Source organism: Triturus cristatus, chromosome 1_2 (genome assembly GCF_964204655.1).
Source record: "Triturus cristatus chromosome 1_2, aTriCri1.1, whole genome shotgun sequence".
NCBI classification, from domain to species: Eukaryota; Metazoa; Chordata; class Amphibia; order Caudata; family Salamandridae; genus Triturus; species Triturus cristatus.
This window is the reverse complement of record NC_140580.1, coordinates 449421659-449444553: the sequence shown is the minus strand read 5'-3', so window position 1 is coordinate 449444553 and position 22895 is coordinate 449421659. Positions and strand designations below refer to the sequence as shown.

Genomic DNA, 22895 nt, shown 5'->3' with positions numbered 1-22895 from the left:
AAGCCATTCCAAGCCTCAGACACCTGGGGCAGAGGCAATGACTGGAGATATTCCTGTTGAGCATCCGAATCTAAAGAATCTCCAGCATAGAGGTTCCCATAAAAATTCCCAAAGATCTCCGCTTTGTCCTTGTCCCTATGTGTAATTTCCCCCGCAGGGCCCAAAATGCCACCTATATATTCTTTCTCCCGCTTATCCTTCAATTGTCTAGCAAGATGTTTACCAATTTGATTGGCCTGGGTGTATGATAAGTGTCGCAACTTGAGGAGCGTGAAGTCTGCCCTATTGTCATAAATTTCCCTGAGTTTGCCTCGGAGGGCTGTGAGACCACGTAACGTTTGTCGTGTAGGGTTAGTTTTATGGGTGCGTTCAAGAGCCGTCAGTTCGGTCTCCAAAAGCTCTCTCTCGTGAGTGCGCTGTTTATTTAATGGCGCATTGAGGGCGATACACTCCCCTCGAATAACAGCCTTCAAGGCATCCCAGGTGACAAACTCCGAGGTGTCTTCTGTCTTGTTAGTATTAAAAAATTCAGCGATAGCCTTTCTTAGCTTGGAGCAGGATTCCTTGTCGCCTTTGAGCGACGGCGGGAAGTACCATCTGTGAGTGTTCGGGGCACCCCCCAGCCAGTTGAGACATACAGAGAACAAGCTATGATCCGATACCGAGAGGGGGAAGATCTTGGCGTCCTGCAATGCACCCTGCAAAGACTGACTGATAAAGATATAGTCCAACCGGGAGCAAGCACGATGGACATGTGAGTAGAATGTGTAGTCTTGTGTGCGGGGGAAAAGAGTGCGCCATGTGTCTCCCCGGAAAAGGAGCCCATGTCTGACCGCTGAGAGGATGTACTGTCCAAGTCTTTTTGCCATATCAAGTTAAAATCGCCCATGAGGACTAGCGGCCCTTCTGCAAAGTCGGTCACCTTCCTCAAGAAAGCGTGCAGGAAAGTCGTCTGGCCTGAATTGGGGGAATATAGCGCCGCAAAAGTGCAAACTTTCCCTCTCAGGCGACCTTTGATCATGACCCAGCGCCCATCCCTATCAGTCTGAACTCCCATAGGTTGGAATTGTGTAGAAGAGCGAAACATAATAGCCACCCCCCGATGTTTCGTGTGAGCCGAGGACCGATAAATTAGTGGAAAGTGCTTGTGTTTGAGACAGGAGTCTTCAGCTCTAGGTAAGTGCGTCTCTTGAAGGGCCACAATATCAAGGTGGTGATCCGTAATATATTTCCATACTTTGTGGCGTTTTTGGGGAGAGTTGAGACCCTTAACATTCCAGGTTCCAATTAGGATTGGATCACCTCACATGGAAAAAAACTACCACTCTCCCCAGCCTCAGAGGGGCCCCCAGCGCCTCCACCCCCCCTGCGGGAGCGTAAGATCAAAGCCCGCCGGTTGAGCCTGCCCAAACTTGCGAAAGTCCCACTGAAGCATTGTTAAAAAGCTGCCACCACTACCCACCCTGACCCCCCCAAACCCCCCTAGAAAAAAAGAAACATGTAGAAACAGATAAACAATTCGTACAGGACGCGAGGTCCCTCTATGGGATCGGAATGACCCTCTGGAGACCATGGGGGACAACAGGTCCGAGGACCCCGTCCACACCCGTCCCGGCGGGCAGTTGAACCAGAAGCATAAATGTGCGACTTTTAGCGAAAAACCCAACATAGAAAGGCCAAATTGAATGTTAGCCCGTGCCCATAGGAACACATGGAGGAAGCATGCTTCCTGATAAGCAGACTATGACGATCGCTGCATAGCAAAGAAAGTATTCAAAAGCCAGAGAAACCAAGACAGATAAGCCAGCTGTGCTATAATCAAAAGGAAACAACATCAGTCTTACTTGAAAGCTCCACAACGTCCAGAAACCGTCCCCACCGGGAGCGAGGCACCGCAGCCCCAGGGAGGGGGCGCAGCAAGGTCCAATGATGACACCCGCCCGACCATCCCAGTAGGAGCCGGCCCCGTAGTGTATCAGCAGTGGCCCCTGGAGACTGCAGTCCCCACTGCCAGAAGGTCGAAGTCCGCCGCGTGCAGGCCCCTGTGTGTCCAGCCGACGTTCATCGTCGCTCCCTGCGCGACCAGGCTGAGAAAGAGGACGCTACTCGGGATGAGTTTCCAGCTTTGCCGCGAGCGGTGGCATCGTCTCCAGAGGAAATGCCCAACAGGTCTAAGCCTTCCTGGAGGTCGGTGATATGGCGTCGTTTGTTCTGTAATTCGAAACTGAGCCCAAAAGGATAGGTCCATCTGTACCGGATCTTGCCGTCGCGAAGCTTAGTGGTAATGGGTATAAGTACTTGTCTCCGAGCTAAAGTCGATGTCGCGACATCCTGGTAGATGGAGCAGGAGTGACCGTGGAATGAGATGGACTCCTTAGTCCTGGCCGCCTGCAGAACCGCCTCCTTGACCCTGTAAGAATGGAATTTTGCCAAGACATCGCACGACCGTCTCCTCTCTCCCTGCGGCAGAGACCCCACCCGACGGACTCTGTCCAGTTTTATTTTGAGAGACTGTGGAGACAAAAGCTCCAAAAAGAGACCCACCACAAAAGCCTCCAGATCCGGCCCTTCAGCTCCCTCCTCCAAGTCTCCGATACGTATATTCTCCCGTCGGGCCCTATTCTCGAGATCCTCTGCCTTTAGTTGTGCTTGGAGTAATTGTTCCTTAAGTGAGCGCACATCGTCCCGGAGTTCAGTAGAGAGTTGTTCTTACTCCTGATGGTGGACTTCGAGATCAAGGACCCTTGTGTCGACGGAGTCTACGTCCTGCTGCAAGGAAGACAAACGATCTGACAGGTCTGAGCGCAGCTGGTCGATGGAGGATTTAATGTCTTGGCCGATGTCCTTGCGCAATTCAGATTTGAAATCTTGAAACATTGACACAAGGTCCGCTTTCGTTAGAGTCATAGTGGCAGCATTTGCTTCTCCCCGTACCGTTGTGCGTGAGTCTGTAGGTGTGAAAAAATCCGAGACCCTGTTGGGAGTCTTGGCCGATGGCTTCTTAGGCGGCATAGAGTGGCTCCCTCAAAGATGCTGGAGCGTAGTGGAACTCTGGGCCCCAGCCTCCGATTGAGAAACAACCTCCGATAACGTCTAGTGGGTCGTCCTCCCCAAAACTCCGTGCAACCTGTGGATGGGCCCTCTCAGTATTCCGGCCGGGTAGCCCAGAGTGCGCGGAAGCGCCACTGCCGCGGCAGAGACGAGGGAAGATCAAGATTACATCTGAAACCTTTGAGTACCCTCGAGGGGCAGCTCCTGTGGACCAACGCCGCTGTGTGAGTATGAGGGCAACAGCCAGTCCGGTCAAGAGGGTGCGCTGGTGGTCCCACAGATTGGAAGAGGCACAGGAGACTAGTGAAGGCAAGCGAAGTTGTGCAGCAAGTCGAACTCTCCAGGACAAGACGCCAGCATTCCCACAGGACCCAGTGAGGAGGAGCCACTGAGTGCAGCAATCAGGGGGGCCCACGTATTGAAACCGGAGGTGTGCAGCAAGTCAAACTCCCCAGGGCCAGGCTTCAGCATTACCACAGGACCCAGTGAGGAGGAACCACTGGGTGCAGCGAGCAGGGGGGCCCTCGTGTTGGAAGCCAGCAGGGGGATCCGGGAATCAAGCAGTGAGCGCGCACAGCAGCTGCCAGTTACTTCGGCGCGGCCGCCATCTTAAAGTCAGGCACCCAAGGGAGAGGCAAGATGCAGTAGTTTAAGCCGGTGCCAAGAACCAACGGCGGTGCCCCAAGGGCAGTCAGAACTTGCCTTTCATGCCACATCCAAGGGGGGGGTCCAAGGCCTTCAGTGGAGACGCGCGATCGGGAGCCGCCACGCCGGTCCCGCCGCCATGTTGGTCCGACGCGTCTTCCAGAGATCAGCCCGCCAGGAAGAATCCCGCTGTTCCCGGGGCTGTCCGCGACCGCCACGACTCTCCGCTAATGCCTCACATAATCACTACAACCCACCCCGAGACAGCGCGTGGACCGGGAACCGAGACGGATTATGTCCGTTCGGCCATCTTGCCCGGCCACCGCAGGCACATTTTTTATTTTAATGGGGTTCCTATCTGAGGCATCGAATGACCTAGAAACGGCCCAGGAAACATTCCTCCAGGGCTCTCTTTCTACACTAACTGGGCTGGCGGTAAGAGACAATATAGTAACAGGGGATTTCAACTGTTTATGGATGGGACTATGTCAGAGTTAAGCCCAAGGAAGGATGGGGCACTTTCAGGAGCCTTCTCCAAGAAATCTGAAAAACATGCTGTGGGGAGTTGGAGCAGAGATAGATATGACAAGAAATCCACTCTTTTCATAATGAGTAAACTTATTTTTCACTGGTCAAAAGCCTGTATTGATTACAATTTAGTGGGAAGTGCACTGCCTCTGTGGGTGGAAGCAACAGAAATTAGGTTGTTATCTGTCTAGGACCATGCCCCAATGTCACCTAATCTAAATCTGAGCCCAGGCCAGCTCAGGTTTCAGCCGAGGCAATGATGCTTCTGGGTACATGGCTGGCTATAAATGCATATCTTGCAAGAATTGGCCCTTGTTCTGGAAATGACACTAGAAGAAAAGGGAGCCGCCCTTACTATCACACCGACGTCATAGACTATGTGGGACTTATTGGTGATGGAACATATGAATAACAGTGTTCATGGAAATCACTTACAATTTGGAGAGACAAGTAAACCACTGTTTGAGTAATTAACTGATGGGCTACCGAAAACCACGTACCCTGTGAGATGTAGGGCAATGGGACAGTTTCTCTAGATAATCTTCAAACAATTCCAGATATGGGCGGAGGGGCAGATGACAGCAATGTGGAAGCAACCACATGATTTAATGTGAAGCCTTTTTGTGTATTCTGTTTTACAGAAGATCCAGTATGTTCCTACAGAAGGGAGTTGGAGGGTCTGCAGTAATGGTGGATTAGGTGATGACTTGTGATAATGCTGTAAAGATAATAGTCACATTTTCCTATAAACTGCTCACTTATGTTGCAGTGTGTACCTTAAACAATTAAAATGCAATAACAGTTGAAAGGGAAAATGTTAGATTGAGCTACTTTTCGTTTGGACTTGATTGTCCGATATATATTAACCATCAAGTAACTATTTTATGGCATAATAACATCAATGCAGACACATAAGTCATCTACAGTGTCTTCACTAAGGCAATAATAGTCTCTTATTAAAACCACCAAGATAAAAACAAGGTCATTTATTACACACAAACTGTTAGTGCACACTTAGCCTCACATGGATAAGCAGTAGCCTCTAAGGGTTAGTGGAAGTAGGACCAGCCATTTTGCATCTGAATTAACAAGCATATATGCATGGACCTCATTTAAGGGTCACAGATGGCACTCCTGGCTTGCTCCTTAGGCCCCTTGGACCGGCATTTGCGACCCCTGGCCTCAGGTGTGGATAAATCAGTGGCAAGATCACACGGCTGGGGGTTAGGGATATGCATTTCTGCCTGTTTTTAATTTTACTAATAGTGAATAATATTCTACTATTCACTATTAGTGTGGTAAAAAATAGAGCACACGAAACTGGAGAGGGACTTTTGGTGGCATCTGTGGTATGCAAAAACTGTTTAAAATGTTGTGTGTGTGCTTGCAGGTGAGAGCGTGGTTATGTGCAAGAGAGTGTCTGTATGTGTGAGCATGTGTGTTTGTATTTGTAAGTGTGTGAGAGAAAGAGAATGAGGGTCAGTAACAGGTAAAGAGTGTGACTGTGTGATACAGAGGCCCAAGATTTACTATTTTTTGACACAAGACAATTTGGCACCAAAGAGATAGAAAAAAAGACCTATCTACTAAGATGTGGTGCATTTCTTTCTCTCGGTGTGTGCGGACGCACGTTTGGTAGCCATATGCCAATGCACACACACTGGCGTCATAGTGCAAGGGTTTGTGATTCACTGAAGCATTTACCAATGTTTGAGGATAGGGATTTGCAAAAAACCCAGGGGTGGTTGCAAGGGAACGCTCATGCACCACTCATGGAACGCCACCTTGAAGCAAAGTAACACAATGCAGCAACACAGTGCAACTCTGCGTTACTTTGGAATACTATCTAATGCAAATTCTGAGTCAGGTTGGATAGTAAATACCACGCTAACACATTGCACCAGGTTTGCACCACATTTTCACCCAAATCTTTTCAAATCCTTCTTGGGGAGATAAACCCCCCTAGAAGAGGTTTGGCTTACTTGCTTGCTTACTCACTTTATAAGGCCGCCAAGTATTATGCCTCATAACTTCAAAGATCAAGTCAGCACCATAATATTGGTGGTATCTAAAATACAAATTTTGCCTGTGTTACGCCGTTATACTAATCATGCAGTAATTATGGAACTTCAGTGATGTTATAATCATGTGACAGGCCTTCCTAGAAATAAATCCAGGACAAGGGCTGCATGATTCATGGTGTTTTTGTCTAGCTTTTTATGCATGTGGTTTTCAACTCGTAGTTCTGGAACTTGCTGCAACAATTCATATCTCTAAACAAGTACTTACCCGTTTATCAATATCGTTGTGCTGGAGCTGTACAAAGCGAGCGCTAATAGCAGCAATGTAACTCTGCTGATTGGAGAAAGCCACTCTGCCTGCCCCCTTTGGGTACTTCAGTTCTGGGTCTGTGTCAATGCCAGCGTAGCAAACACCTCCGTACAAGCGATCCATGATCATCGCAAGTTCAACTGCAAGAAAGTATTACATGAACCTGTAAAGCACTATACACCATTACTTCTTTCACAGCAACTCCACAGAACAAATACAGGTATTCATTCTTTCTAAAATGACACACGAAGCAGAAACAGAAAGTATTCCATCTGACAAATATTATGATGGACTTTGAAAAGAAACCTACATTTCTAGAACTTTAAAGAAACATGCTAGCCCTCAAGAAATAAAAAAAGCTTTGGGGTAGGCTGGAAGGGAAGACATGACACAAGTTCATTATTACCAATGCATTCCATTGATTATTTTAAACAGGTCATTAGAAAATTATATTATCTGGCACATTAATGTACAGGATCCCAATGATGCAAGAAGGCTAGTAATAATGATTCACAACTTACCCCATCCACCCTGACCATGGTACCTTAATTTTTTTTTAAATCTGTTTTTATTAATTTTTCCAATCACATTTACAGGAATTCGGCTTACTTCTGTATTGATCCATTCATTGTAACACTCATTACTGACAGAATTACATGGCAGATGCCAAAAGACATGGCTTTGCAATAGTTCCTAAAGCACTTGCCGTGTCAAATTGTATTTCAAGTCCCATATGCGGCTCGGTCCTTGAACATAGCAATTTACAGCACATTGTAATGAAACATGGGTAGATCAATATATCACTTTAGGTCCCTCAGCCGGATCCATATAGGCTTCTAACAGATAGCAATGAAACGATATGGATAAAAACTCAACACCCTCAACTTAGACCCGCTCCACTATGTATATTCCTGCCTCCGCTGCCCCTCTGTTCTCCCTCCCCCATACCATTGTGCAGTGGCTTAGCTATTGCTCCCAGCCATATGCCTAGGTGCACTTTCTCGTGATTTCTGTTTCAGGTATTGGTCATGCGTGGAACACTACGATCCTGCTCCGGCAGAGCTCCCATTTCCTGCCCTGAAGATGTCTCCCCCCCTCAGATCGTCCCCCCGAATCCGCCTCCTCGACTCGCCTGAGCGCCTGGGGCAACTCCTCCCACTGTGCAGCTATGGGCGTCTTCCTCAACCCTAATGTCTCCTCCCGACGAATGGCGGCCCCCTCCGCTCCGGCCCACGCGGTGAGTGAGTGCCTCCATGCCTGCGGGTGGGGTGGATCCTGTGCCTTCCACCTCCTGGTCAGAAGGCGCTTTGCGACCGCAAGCCCCAAATCTAGAAACCTAGACGTCACTTTGGTGGCCGGGGTCCTGCGGAAATGGTGCAGCAGGTGAACTGTCCAGTCAAAGGGTATGTCTCAGCCTGTGATAATGCGCAGTGACTCACTGATTGCGTGCCAGTATGGGTGTAACTTGCAACAACTCCACAGCATGTGGACTAGATCAGCTCCCGGTTCAGCGCATCTAGGGCATATTGCGTCAGTGCGGTGAGAGTATCTGTTGAGGGCCGCGGGGGTGAGATACGCCCTGTGTACGACGAACAGCTGTATCTGCCGGAGGCGCATATTTCTGGGTATGCACACCGGGCCTTTCAATATTCGTTCCCACTCTTTATCCGCCAGCTGTCTCCCCAGATGTAGTTCCCACTTGCGTCTGAGCGGCTCTAGGGTGATCGCCGTGTGTGTCCGTAGTGACGGCGCGAACCATCGAATCAGGCGTCGGCCTCTCCCCATGACGTGTAAATACTGTATAGTGAGGTGCTGGCTGGGTTCTGCGGTCATGTCTCCCCACTTGACAGTCAGGGTCCTAATTAATGAATGATGGGTTAAGAATTGTCCCGGTGGTAATCCCTCATCCTCAACCAGCGAGTCGTACGGGAGGAGCACTCCATCCCGGTACAGGTCACCCAAGGTCTGTATATCTCCCTCCCGCCATTGTACAAGTGCAAGGGAAGTGAGCGGTCCCGTCCCTCTAGGGGAACCCTCCAGCGGTATTGCCGGCAAATATGGGACCACATTTCTGGTGAGAAATAAGCTCCTACGGTAACATCGGTATGCCACCGCAAGGAGGGGTGGAGTCGGCGACGCAGCCTTAGTGGCTGGGTGGAACAGTGCCAGCAACTGCTCCAAAGAGCGTGGTGGTAGCGCGGACGCAGTGTCCTCCCGACTCCTATCCGCCAACCAGCGGGCTATCCACTGCAATTGTGCCGCTAAGTAGTAATGCTCGAAGCAGGGCGCGGCTAGACCTCCCTGATCCGTAGGGAGATAGAGTTTCTTTAGCGACATCCTGTGCCTGCTGTTCCCCCAGATAAAATCTCTAAGGAGTTAGGACAGTTTAGCAGAAAAGGCGGCTGGGATATATAAAGGTAGGTTAGCGAAATAGTACAGTAGCCGTGGAAGGATCACCATTTTGGACAGCGCTGTAGTAAGGACTCCCTTAATACGTACATACATTGTTAAGTTAGCATAACCACGTTAGAAGTAAGAAAGCCATCTTGCTGCTTTTGCACACGACACTGCGTTCGCATGTTATTGCTTAAACAAACTGCTGACTCGAGTTTTGCCTCACACGAGAGCAATCTGTTGTTACCATCCCGAGCTCTGCGCAGCGACCTTGGTCTGCACACGATGTGACAAACAGTCTGAGTTGTTAGACAATGCATGTTTTCCACTCTAGGTTGATCGACCCACTATTTAGTCATAACACACGAGCAGCTGCACATACCTGAAAGTTGGTGCTTTTAATATCACAGACATCATGTTTATTATTCAGACCGAAGACGAGCCTTCCTGCGAGAAGACTCCTGATGCTCCTGTGATGTGATTTCACTAAGCTGATCTTTGAGGTATGGGGTCCCCTATTCAAGCCTAAGAGACCTTCTGTTAGTCTAATAATAATATTAGCTTCTTAGTAAAGGGAAGGTGGTAGTATCCACTGTCATTATAACATGATCACCCCTTTTATATTCTATGGAATTGTAACTATGTTGATGGTTTTGATTTTAATCATTTGTCTGCTTGTATTAGCCAAAGTACTGCATATTAGGACACGTGGTCTATAAAAATAAACTCTTTTTATTTTCACCGTGTCTCTGTTGATTCTTGTTGTGGACTGATGTGAGAATAATATACGAACAGGTATTTCCGATTCCCACCATTCCTGAGTATGTACTGAGTCGCTTGTTCTGGGTTGTCTTTTCATTGGGACCGCCGAGCTAAATCTCGGATAACGAATGGGACACTTATGCTAGCCGGATACTGGGTTCTGGGTTCTGAGGTGAGTTTCTGGTACACCACAACTCACTGAGGTCCTGGGGTTCTACGCATAGTTCTGTGTATAAGCAGAATCCCTGCAACAGCGCCACTCTACCCGTGACCGTTAGCGGCAATGCATTCCAGAAGCGCACCTGTGACTTGATGGCCGTGAAGGCCCTGCCCAGGTTGCCGTCAAATAGATCTGCCGGCTGACGGTATATCCAGAGTTTCAGATATCGAAAGGTGTCTCCTCTCCACTGCACCCTAGTGCCATTTAGGATGTATCCGGGGTCCCGCCGCCCTTCGCCGAACGCGTAGAGGCAAGATTTACTGGCGTTCACCCGAAGACCTGAGATAGTGGCAAAGTCGTGCAGGGTGCGGGCTAACTGAGGGGGAATATCATCTATGTCCCTCACGTACACCAACAGGTCATCGGCATAGAGCGACACCTGGTGCACTGCATCCCCCAATGGTATGCCAGCCCCCAGCGTCTCCCGCAAGGTCGCCGCCAGTGGCTCCATCGCCAAAGCGAATAGGAGCGGCAATAGCGGGCACCCCTGCTGGGTACCACTGCAGATCGGTATGGCGCTAGAAATGTACGGGCCCAGTTGCACCCTCACCGTGGGGTTCTTGTATAGGAGGCCCACCAGTTGTAGGAAGCCCAAACCAAGGTCATAGCGCAGCAGCAGCGCCGAGAGGTATCGCCACTCCAGGCAATCAAATGCCTTTTCCAGGTCCATTATAAGACAGCCTGCTTTGGGCCACTCTTGTATACTATCCGCCGCTACCCTGAAAAACCTCCTCAGGTTCAACGAGGTGCTGCGTTTTGGCACAAAGCCATTCTGGTCCTTGTGAACCAGGTGGGAAACCACCGGCGCCAATCGCTCCGCCAGCACCTTAGCGAGGACGTTACAGTCAACGTTGAGGAGCGCCAGTGGCCGATAGGATCCCAGGTCCGTGGGGTCCCGATCTGGTTTGGGCAGAGACACCAGGTAGGCTTCGCGCATCGAGGGGGGTAGCTCGCCCGTCTCAAATGCCGCTGTATACAGTTTGTGGAGGTGCGGCACCAGGTGTTCCCGGAAGGCTTTGTAGAACTCCGGGGCAGACCGTCCGGGCCCGGGGTCTTCTCAGAGGCCATGGAGGATATAGCCTCCCCTATCTCCTCCAGAGCGAGGGGGCAATTAAGGACCTCTTGGTGCGCATTGAAAGCCGTTGGCAGTTGTGCTTGTCCGAGGAACCGCTCTAGGTCATCCCCCGAGCAACGGACTTTTGCACGGTACAATTGTGTGTAGTGGTCCCCCATAACCTTGTGAATCTCTCTTTGGGTACATGCAAGATCTTCCTCCGGTGTACGCACCGCTGCGATCGGGGCGCGGGTGGCGTCTTGTTTTAAGAGCCAGGCGAGTAGACGTCCTGCTCTGTCCGCCACGGCGTGTGTGCGGGCTGTGTGTGCCGCGTAGTTCAGACAGCTCAAGCTCTCTAAGAGTGCTGTGTGTTGCGTCTGGAGATCGACCAAGTGGTTTGCATGTCTGCCGCTGCCCTCCCCCCTCCTGCTCGTACTGCAGCAGTTGGGACTCGAGGTGGGTGAGTGACCGCGTCAGCTGCCTTCGCATGCTCCACGTGGCCCCCAAGCAGTGACCTCATAGCGTTGCGTTAAGTGCGTCCCATTCCACCATCGTGTTGCTCGCTGTGCCTTTGTTGATCTCAAAATAGGAAAGGAGAGCATTCTCCACTGAGGAGCGGAATTCAGGGTCCTCCAGCGCGGTAGGTTGGAGCCGCCATGTGGGTATGGGAGGTCGATCCGCATCCCAGCTGAGCTGGAGCCACAGGGGGTTGTGATCGGAATGCGTCCGCCCCAAGTATTCTGCTTTCACCACCAGTGGCAGCAACGCCGGGGATCCCACTATTCTGTCCAGACGCACATTTAAGTCATGTGTCTTGGAGTAATAAGAGTAAATACGGTCTGCGGGGTATAGGGCCCGCCAGATATCAAGTACCGCCCACTGCGAGAGCCAATCAGTCAGTGCTCGTGCCGTAGAGACAGCCGACGTCGTGCGAAGAGGAGGAAAGGACCTGTCTAAGTGTAGGTCGAGCACAGAATTAAAGTCCCCGCCTATCAGCCAGGGGAGCCCGGCGTAGGGGGTCAGCCCCATCGACAGTTGTGTGAGGAAGGGTATTTGGTCGACATTCGGAGCATAAATCGAGGCCAGCAAGACGGGTTGGCCATTAAGTGTGCCCCGTACAAGAGTGTACCGTCCATCAGGGTCTATTGACACGGCTGTACTGACGAACGGGACTCCCGCCCTAACCCACACGAGGGTGCCCCTGGCATGTGCCGAGTACACTGTGCCGTACACCTGGCCTCTCCAGCGCCTCCGCAGCTTGTCTAACTCCTGCTGTGTCATGTGTGTCTCTTGTAGTAGAGCGATTCCAACTGAGTGCCGCTGGAGGTAAGCAAAAATGGAATATCTCCGTGTGGGAGTGTGCATGCCTCGTATGCTCCACGTGAGCATACTAACGCGCGTCATGATTAAAATGTATAGGCACTGGGGGAACCAGGGACGGGACATCCGTCAGCCAACTTGCACTACGGTGAATTGTGGGAGATTCGGTCTGAGGTAACAATAACAACATATTAACGGTGAAAAACATAACGGCTGGGGCGAACTTACGAGTGTGTCCGTCCAAACTTACGCTACCTTGCGCAGGTGAAAACTAGGTCAGGGTGTGACCCGGGGGAGTGTACGTATAGGTAACAGCTTGCTGTCGCAATCCCCCTGTGCCCCATGTGTGCGGTGCGCCATTAGTTAGTGTCGCCAGCTTTGGCCTATGCAGCCAGCGAGATACAGGCAAGGAGCATGGGGACTGCACGCGCCATCTAATGCCACACGGGAGATCCTAGAGGATGGGCGACAGTGAACCTGGTGACTCCCCCACCCCGCTCGGCAGGCCCACATAGTCGACCCCACTGCCCGCCCTCCCCCCGCCCCCGCCAATTACAGCAACAAACAGCAAGATACTTGCACGAGTGGTACATCCTAGGCAGTCTCTCAGTCCAGAATACCGTCTGCAGTTTGTGGGGTAACCTCTGGCCCACAAAAGTCTTCGGAGTGTGTTGTCGACGGCGACGTTGATCCGCTCACCACCATCTCGTGCCGCTCGTCAACGTCCAGCTGGTCCGCAGGGCCTGGGCTTGCGAGCGTCGTAACTGCTTGTAACACAGCCCGGACTCTTCAAGCCAGTTCCAGACCTCCGCTGGTGAATCAAAGTAGCGGGTCTTGCCTTTCTCCACCACTCGCAGTCTGGCGGGGAACAAGAGAGAGTACGGCAGTGCCAATTCCCTGAGCTGGCGTTTCACTGCCATGTAGTTGTTTCTGCGACGTTGCACCAACGCAGTGTAGTCCGGAAAAAACATGACTTGACTGCCGCCCACCAAAAGACCATTCATATCTCGCACCTCTCTAAGCACCGCGTCTCTATCCCTATAATTGAGAAGTTTGAACAGGAATGGGCGCGGTCGGGCTCCCGGCTGAGGCCTCTGGGTGGGTACTCGATGGGCCCTTTCCACCGCGAATTGGGCCGACAATTTTCCCGGCGGCATTAGTGCGCGAAGCCAGGTCTCCACGTACTGTTCCGGGTCTCGCCCCTCTTCCCCCTCCGGCAGACCCACAGCGCGGATATTATTGTGGTGGGGGCACCCTTCCGCCCTGTCTTCTAAGGCGTGAATGCGGTCCAACATGTCCTGCAGGGCAGCGGCGTGACTGCGGGTGACCGGTTGCAGTTCCTTGAGTGTTTGCCCCTGGATGGCAACCGTGTACGCCAATTTGCGGTGGTCTGCATGTAGGAGCGTGAAATCTGAAGTAACTTTATCTATTCGGTTTTCCAGTGACTTCCTGGTGTGGTCCAAGGCTGTCCCGATTTTCTCCACCGCGGCAAGCACAGAATCCATCTTTGCCGCAAGCACCGCGGACGTCAGCCCCTCCTCGGTCTCGCCTCGCTGGTGCGCGCGGTCGGGAGTAGTCGCTCGCAGCGATCCCTGCTGCATCCTGGCACGCATGCGGCCCATCACCAGTTGCTGCGCCGTGGGCATCTGCCGCCAACACCCAGCGGATTGGACGCACCTGCGGCGCGGTCGCGTCAGCCGCGCTGGAGAAAGGGCGATCGGCCGGTAGGCGAGGTCCGCCCAGTCGATGCACGCCGATAGAGGCCCTCGAGCGCCTCCCCGGCGCAGGAATCCACACACGCGCAGTTCCGTGTGGGCTCTGCGGGTGGGGGTCCGCAGCAGTCCTCAGCAGTCAGCCCGCACTCCCAGAGATCTACTGTCCCGCCACCGCATCGGTATAAGTGTGCGGCAGGCGTGGGCACCGCCTCCCGCAGGGGCAACGATCCGACCCCCAGCCACTCGCCCACGGGCCGACACCAGCCAGGAACCGGATGGGGCAGCGCGCCCGGGCCGGCGAAGGCGAGCACACACCAGTGTGAGATCCAGAAGAAGGGCGTAAGCTCCTCGTGCCGGGACAGTGGCGCACCCCGTGGGGCAGATCGTCGGCTGCAGCCTCACCTCTCGCGGCCTCCTCCAGCCGAGCAGCGGCCAGCAGATGCCACCCGTGTGGTGCTGAGAAAGTCCAGGGGGCCCGTGGAGCTGCCAGGCATGCCTCCCGCCTCAGGCCAACCGCCCACACCGCCGTGGGGGGCCAGCAGCAGTCTCCGCCTAGCGCGCCCCACAGCCACGCTCCGATCACAGGCGCAGCGTCAGTAGGCCCGCAGCCAGGGGCGCCGCACAGTCTCAAAGCGCGCTTCTCACCCCACTTGGCTCCGTTTCCTCAATGGCCACCAGAAGGCTAGGGCGGTCGACCCCGGGAGGTCCCTCTCTTCCCTCTCCTACTCCAGAGGGGTGGCGTCCGCGTCCCGCCCAGCCGCACCTCCTCCGCGGGTATCTCGCCGCCCGGCTCCTCCACTCCCACGCTGCCTGCGCTGTTTTATGCAGACCCACCTCAGGGAGCAGGCCACAGAATGGCCGTCGCCGCCAGGCTCCCGCTCCGTGCAGTAGTCTCTAGGCCCGACTCGTGGACTCCGGCACCCAGCAGTCGCAAGGCTCTCAGGACGCCATAGTCCCCCGCCGTCCGTCTCCTCCAGTGGCTTCGGCCGTCTGTGCGGCCCAGGCGTGCCTGCCACCAGGGCCACGCTCCTCTCAGCGGGTCGCGGGGCACCAGCAGTACTCCGCAGGGCCCCGCGTGTTCCTCCTGGTGTCCCGGCTTCAGTCCGCCCGCAGTCTCCTCTGGGCTACGCCGGCTCTCTGACCTCCGGCTTCCGAGGTCCGCCCGCTGCTCCCGCGTCGCGTCTGGCACAGTTTCTCACAGCTTGCCCGCGTCGGCGTGGGTGCCCCAGGACAGCGTCTGTCGCGTCGGGCGCCGCCGGGCGCCCCGGCTCCAGCCGCGCTCCACGCGGCTCCCCTGCTTCTCTTCGGCGCTCTAGGCTGCACTCCGTCTGTGCTCCACAGCCCGGGCACAGAGCTGTCGCAGCCCCAAACTTCGCCAGCACCTCTGCTCAACTGCACCACCGTCTCGCCAGCCGTCAGCGTGGAAGGCGGCACCGCAGGATCGCTGTAACCAGGATAAGTCGGGGATGTTCAGCGGAGCTCTACAGGTTTGCGTCCGCCATTGTGGCTGGCTAGCCACGCCCCCTGACCATGGTACCTTAATACAAAACTTTAATGATTTCATCATTAACCAAACAAATTATCAGGTACACAATACACATAACTTGTATTCGGCTTTTTGACTTTATAACAATGTCCGCCTGTACTTTCCCCCTTCCTGGAAGTGTCTGAGTGCAACAAATTACCAATTCACATTCCAAGTCCAAATTGAGAAATCCAGGAACCCCATATTTTGTCATTCTTGTGGGGGCAGCCACATGCGTGGTATAGTACTCTTCCATCACTGTGCATTTGTCCTTCCCACTCAGCCATTCCTTCATCGGTGGGGCCCTTGAAAGCATCCAATAGTCAGCAATGTTCTGTTTTGCCACCAAGCAACCCAACCCAGTTGTGCACTGCCCCACTTGAGCATCATGCCTCCTCCGTTATTCCCAACAGGACGAGTTTCGATGACATTTCAATGGAGATGTGTAGTGCCTCAGGCAATATGCGTGTGATTCTGGACCCGCATTTTGGGATCACTGGCATGACCATCTGATATGAATAAAATCTCAATTTCCTAGCTTACACCTCAAAGACGTTGGAGATGCAATCGCGTCCATTTTTCGGGTGCTGTAGTGGTGTGCAGTAAACTTTGCAAGCATACCGAAATTGAAAATGTAAGTTTAAACAGGACTGCGAGTATATGGGCTGCCATTTTTTCCTGGCTCCTGTCACTTTCATCCCTATATCCGTCCCCCAGACTTCTTGAACTCATTATAGGCTGTATGGGGCATAATTTGCTAGGCATCATACACATGAGATCAGAATCCCCCTCTCCAGGGGGAAAATGGTCAGTTTGAAGTCTTACAGGCTATACTGCAGCACTTCACTTAGGGACTCTTTGTAACCCCCTAAAGCTTGTCACACTTGTGAGTATTTATAGAATTGGGATTTGTGGAGCTAATATTCTTCTGAAAGTTCTTGAAAGGATTTTATAGAGCCAGTCTTTCAGATGCCCCTCACTCTGGATATACCAGTATAATCCAAATCTGAGAACCACTCCAATTTGGCACTTCTTAAAATCTGATTAATTTCTGCGAACAGTACAGCACCACTTTAGCTGCCTGGGTTAAAGTGGTTGCTATGAGGCAACAAAGTGTGTCAAACACTACTAATTTGGTAAGTTCGGGAAGTGCAATTAACATTGTCGGGTCGTCCCTACTCCCATGCAGCCAGACACTGAGAACAGCCAGTTTCACTTCCCAATAATATAATTGTACATCCGCCATCCTAAGGCCTCCCTCGTACCATGAGGCAACACATTTGTCAAATGCTACTCTGGATGTATTATGTGCCTACAGGAACGCACAAGGGTGCACGGAGGGATAACATGATACGTCTCAAGGGCACATAGCAGCCTAGGAACTAAACCTTTTTAAAGAGCGCTACTCTCCCTAGCTGTGAGTTTCAGTGCAATAGTTTGGCACAGACTTTAGGGAACAACGCGGCCAGGTTCAGCTCCGATACCAGTTGTGAATTACCTGTCATGCGCACTGTCAGGTTTCGAAAACTATCTTGCACAACTATAAGGCAAGAATGCCAGTTGTGTGCAGTGCTACATTCACCCAGAGGGTATATTACAGACTAGCCCCAGCTAATAACTCGGGCGAATATTACACTGAACTTAAATAGTATTCTCATCGAACATGGGCCTGACCACTCAGACTATCTGATCAACAGTAGAAGGTTGTCCACATAGAACGATATGCGGTTGTCCCTGCCCCTAATCAAACCCTCAATCAATACATCCTTCCGAACCCAGACCGCTAATTGTTCAATAAGGAGGGTAAATAGTAAAGTAACAGGAGGACACCCCTGGCACATGCCCCTCCTGATATGGAGCGGAGGGGGTGGGGGAGGAGGGATACAACACACCATTCACACAAACCTGCGCCATTGCCTTTGTATATAGAAGCTGAGCATGTTTTATAAAGTTTTCCCCTAATTTTGATCACTTCAGCACCCAAAACAAGTAGGACCAGTTTAAGGTATTGATGGCTTTCTAAGAGTCAATAAGGACTATGTCGTCCGATCTCAAGAGTGACAGTATTCGTCCCATGGTGAGCTGTGCTCTTGTCAAGTTGTCTCTCGTTCACATCTTGGGCATAAAGCTATTTTGGTTCATACATACCAGTAATGCGATGACTGTCTTTAATCGATTGTCCAGGGTCTCTGCAATAATCTTTCTTTCCGCATTTATAAGGGAAATAGGTGGTCTGAGCTGCGCCTATCTAATAATCGACCAGGTTTCTTGTGGTTTACATTGCCTCTCTCCGATCAGCAGGCAACAGCCCTGTATGAACTATATCCTCTTCCACTTCCAAAAGATGAGGCAGTGTGGGGGAAGAGAGATTTTTTCACATATACGCTGCAAGTTTATTAGGCCGCTGTGTTTTACCACTGCCAAAACCCTTCAGTGGGTATGATACCTCCTCTAGTGTGCCTCTACATTTCCTGTGCCCAGCTCTGGTCTCTACCAATTACTAACTCAAATAGTGCATGATCAGATATTACGCGATAGATGATCTGGACTCCTGTCACTGTATCGCCAAAAAGTGGTCCAGGAGAGAACAGGAGGAATATACCACTGAGAAGTACATGTACTCCCTTGTCACTGGGTACCATATTTCTCAAGCAGAGTGGGCCAGACCCACTTTTGTTACATATATTAAGCTCTTTCCTCATAAGAATGTTCAAGTTTCCCTATTATTGTGACGGTAGGTGGTGCCTCGGTATTCCATGCCTCGAGAGGTAGGTGCGAGGATGTAATGGGTGGGAATATGTGTGCAAAGATAAAGGTCAATGTCCGGCCCTCTAACTCCCGTCACGGTTAGAAATATGACTTGGAACTCTGTATTTTGATTGGAAATGTTTCGGGTATCAGAATAGCCACACCTGTGAGCCATGCATGAAAACAGAGTAGAAGACTCTAGTGTAGCCAGGTCTGCCTAAAAAAGACAAAAAAAACACATTTGGTGCTGGTTTTCTGTCTCTTTGCAGGACACCCCCATGTTTGATTCTATAATTGAGAACAATCACATTTCACAATAGTATACAGAGCTGTACCGTGTACTGTGAACTCTCCCAGGCCATTTTCATGCGAGTATTGTAGCTTGCTGTGATTGTATTGTGCAGGTATTCTGGCTGAACTACAACTAAAAACAACATTGAACATTCCTCCCTCTCTACACTTCCATCCTCCAGCAGCATCTGTCGCCATTCCCTTCAAACATATTTTGAGTAACCTACTGTATTTTAACTAGCACCTTGTGCTTCCTAGGTAAGGCGCGGTACTGGCAGAATATGTGCCTGCCACCCCACACAGGATTGTTGATGGTTTCATCCTCGACTGAAAGGCCCGTTTTATACTTTGGCCACCTCGCCCGATAAAATTATGTCTGCTGAAGGATTCTTCCCCTCTCCTTTAGAGTCTATAAGTCTGGTATACATTATTGCATTTTTTATCTTCAGGAGCTGTCGCCTCCATGAACTGCAGTCATGGTTTCAGATACAGCCTTTTCTACCTCTGATTAGTCGCAATGGTCCAAAGGTTGTGGCATTGCATCGTCGGTACAATGGCTCAGGTGATGGTCATGTCCCTGCCTCTCCCCACTCCCCAGTGGGCTGAGGCGTTCATGATCTATGTCGTCACTTGCGATGCTCATCAGAGGTACCTCAAGAAGGAACCCCATGACCAAACTGATTGAGTCCTCAAAAAAGTAGGTTTTCTCTTGACAAGTTACTTTAAAGCTTAGCTGGATATAGAAGTTTGTAGTCTAACTACATGACTCAAGTTTTGTTTCATCCCTGAAATGTTTTCTGCTGCTTAGTGCTGGAAAGATCATTATCTTATGGGAATCAAAGTTGACAGTCCCCTTGAGTCTGGCCACCAATAGTATACTATCAGAGTCTGCATAGTTAAAAAATCTTGCAATGATAATACTTCGGTTGCTCCTGGTGGCAGTGCTGTCCCCAGGGCTCTGTGTGCTTGTTCCACCACAAAGCAGACAAATAGTTCAAGTTTGGAAAACCCATGTTTCTAAATATTTACAAATACATTTCTCTAAGCTGGTGTCCTTAGCTTTCTCTTGAACCCCCAGAATATGGATGTTATTCCTCCTGACCAAGGCCTCTGCATGCTCCATTTGTTCAGCCAAGGGCTTTGTTGTTGTTTCCAGCCTGCTAACTGTAACAGAAAAGACGGCTAGTGGGTCTTCTCGCTCAGAAATTAAGTCTTCCGTGTTTGTCATCCTATCTGCCACCTTATGGAGTCTTGTCACAGCAGGTCAATATCAACAGTCACCTCACCTATTTTGTTTTCTAATACCATTCTTGAGGCCTAAATCGACAATAATTTAGTCTCCGCTGAAGATTTTGGCTCTGCATCTTTCCTCTGTAGCATTGCTGGTTGGTTTTTTGAGCCAGGCGGCTGACCGGACAACATTTTGGTTTGTTTGCCCATTTTGTTTTGTTGCTGGTAGTGAGAGCCCACACCTCACTCCTTTCCCCATAATGCAGAAGATCTCAAGGGTGGAATGATAAGCTATGTGGTATTCGCAATCGCAGAGAATTTACTGTATCAGGACCTTAGATCATACCGCCACAGTTCAGAATAATGAAAGCCGTACAGCATCCAAGTTGTTACTAAAGTTGACTTGGGGGGTATCCATGAGATTGTTCAAGCCCTTCTCATTCACCCACCCTCAGAACCTCTGGGGTCTTTCATCATGTTGTCTTTTCTCAACTCAGTTTTCATGGCAGCCTGGCAGCGCGCCTTGGGGCATAATCCCTTAGAATGGTACCGGAAATGAACAGCTGCCCTCGGGGGCAGGGAGGATGTGGGCCTCTGGCCCTCTGTCACTGCTCCTGCAAATTCCCCACAGACAACTCACAGGGTAAAGGGTGATGAGCAGATGGTGTATCGCGGGTATTACGTGACCAGAATTCAAGCAGTAGGGAGATGTAGCTTGCTGCTCACCTTTACTCCTGTCCGTCATAGATGCGGGATCCTAGATTCATCCTCTGCCGACTGCCTCCTCCAACGACTCTAGGTCTGCCTCGGTCTCGGTCCAGACCCCTCCTCCACACTGCTGATTGCGGCCTGCTTAAAAACTTGCAGTGTGCTGTTGTTCCACAGCTCGACAGCTTCTTGGCTGCAGCTTGCGCTCCTCGCACCATGCCACCACACTCACCTGCAGCCACTCCCCACTGCTACGATTTCCAACTCGACCAAGTGAGGCAGTCCGGCTTCAGGGCCGGCACAAAGGTCTGCTGTCTCTATAGGGCTTTCTCGCTCTATTGATCGGTATCAGGTCATATAGTTCCACACTTTTGGGACATGAATAGCGTCCTAGCAACAAGATAGTTTCAGGATTGTGTGGGGCACTTGCGGAACAATAAATCTATGCTGTCATTTGGCCATCTTGCTCTCAACATGCTACCTTGCATAAACATGCCACAAAAACAATTGATGGCAAGAATGTTATACATTCATCCCAGTACAGAGATCTGGGCCTAAATCCATCGTTTTTTTGCTCACCATGCCATTCCAGTTTGGACCCTGCAATAAGCAAATCAGTCTTGACCCTGCGCCCAATGGGAACAGTCCAACCCGAACTGCCAGGCCAGGTCCTCCCTGGACTGGAAACAAGCATCCTAGGACCGGTTTCGGGGTTTCACCCCTCATCAGCCAGGATATCTTTACTCCAGTGGCATGGAGAGCACAGGACCCACGTCTGGGCATACCCGTTCCACTCGGGGTGACAAATGCAAAAAGAACAATTGATGGACAGAATGCAGAACAATGTCATACACTCACCCCAGTACAGAGATCTGGGCCTTAATCCATCTTTTTTTCGTCATTCCAGTTTGGATCCAGCCATATTGAAATCAGTCTTGACCCTGCGCCCAATGGGAACAACCCAGCCCGAACTGCCAGGCCAGGTCCGCCCTGGACTGGAAACCAGCATCCTAGGACCGGCTTTTGGGCTTCACCACTCATCAGCTAGAATAGCTTGACTCCAGTGGCATGGAGAGCACGGGACCCACGTCTGGGCATACCCATCTCACTCAGGGTGACAAATGCAAAAAGAACAATTTATGGAAAGAATTCAGAACAGTCATACAGTCACCCCAGTACAGAGATCTGGGCCTAAGTCCATCGCTTTTTTGCTCGCCATTCCAGTTTGAATAAACAAGCATTGGCAAATCCACTAGCTCTCGCCTTTGATACCTACTGACTTTGTCAATACTTATTAGTCATGCTATACAGTATCCCCAATGCTGTGCAGCATGGCTAAATAAGAAAAAAAACCGGACATAGCTGCTTTTTTTACTTTTCTGAGTTCTATTGACAAATAAAAAGAAATAAGCATTGGCATAGCCAATAGGTCTCGCCTTTGGGACCTTATAAGTGTTTAGCCATGTAGCATATTTTCATTGGTGCTAAAACAGCTACTGTTACTTCATGTACTGCTGGTGAACTGCCTCACACCGATGTGGCTTTTTCTTGCTATTTAATGAAAAGTGTAAATGCAATTTATGCTCAGATAGGGCAAGTCTGCAACGTAAAGGAATTGAAACGATGAATAAAAATAATGTTACTTAAATACTGCTTTCAGTAACTGCACCAGTCGGTGATGCAATGATAAACAAAAAAGTTCCAATGAAGGACTAACACAAAGGTAAGATTCCTCACTTTATTAAGCATATGCTGGTGCAACCGACAGAGAGCTCAAGCCACGGTTTCCAACTCCGAACCTAACACAAACCTATATTGATGAATGGCAGGAGTGACATGAGTGGGCACAATCATGACATATATAGCTACAAAAAGCAAATAATTATTACTGTTATGTTAAACATGGACTCCATAATGCGAAGGTGGTTTGAGGCAGTGCTACACTTCCAAAGACCCTTGGAAATGTAGACCAGTGCTGCTTATTGCTTTAGCCTGCCACGTGTGCACGGGTCAGCTTCAATTGTTAAAATTAATTATTGAAAAGAAGATAGCAGAAGCAGATGGAATTTAGACACTAAAATGCTACCTTTTTTTGCGTATTGGATATAGGCTTACTAAATGGCTGAAGCAGATTTTTTTTTGTAAAACATTGACCGATTCAAATCAACTAGCAATCCATCAAGCGTGTTGAAAAATGCAGACAGTGCTCCTGTCATTTCACAGAAGCACTTTTAAGAGGGTCAGTGAATTAATAGTGAATGTTTTATAACAAAAAGAGAATGCGAGGAGCCGGGAGTGTTGGACCATTTAATCCTCTGTCGCTTCTTAACTACTGCTATTGTCTTTGGCTAAAGCTCAATTTCTATAAGTTTA

At 50.5% G+C, this 22895-nt stretch overlaps 1 protein-coding gene across 9 annotated transcripts in view; it reads right to left on the bottom strand.

The window, feature by feature from the left end:
• Window positions 1-22895, bottom strand: part of CPEB3 (cytoplasmic polyadenylation element binding protein 3) — a 675133-nt gene that overhangs the window by 71421 nt on the left and 580817 nt on the right. For all 9 annotated transcript variants that reach the window (XM_085606164.1, XM_085606161.1, XM_085606163.1 and 6 more), the window contains exon 10: window positions 6514-6695. In XM_085606164.1, coding sequence (XP_085462290.1) covers window positions 6514-6695 — 182 coding nt within the window. The remainder of the gene's footprint in view (window positions 1-6513; window positions 6696-22895) is intronic.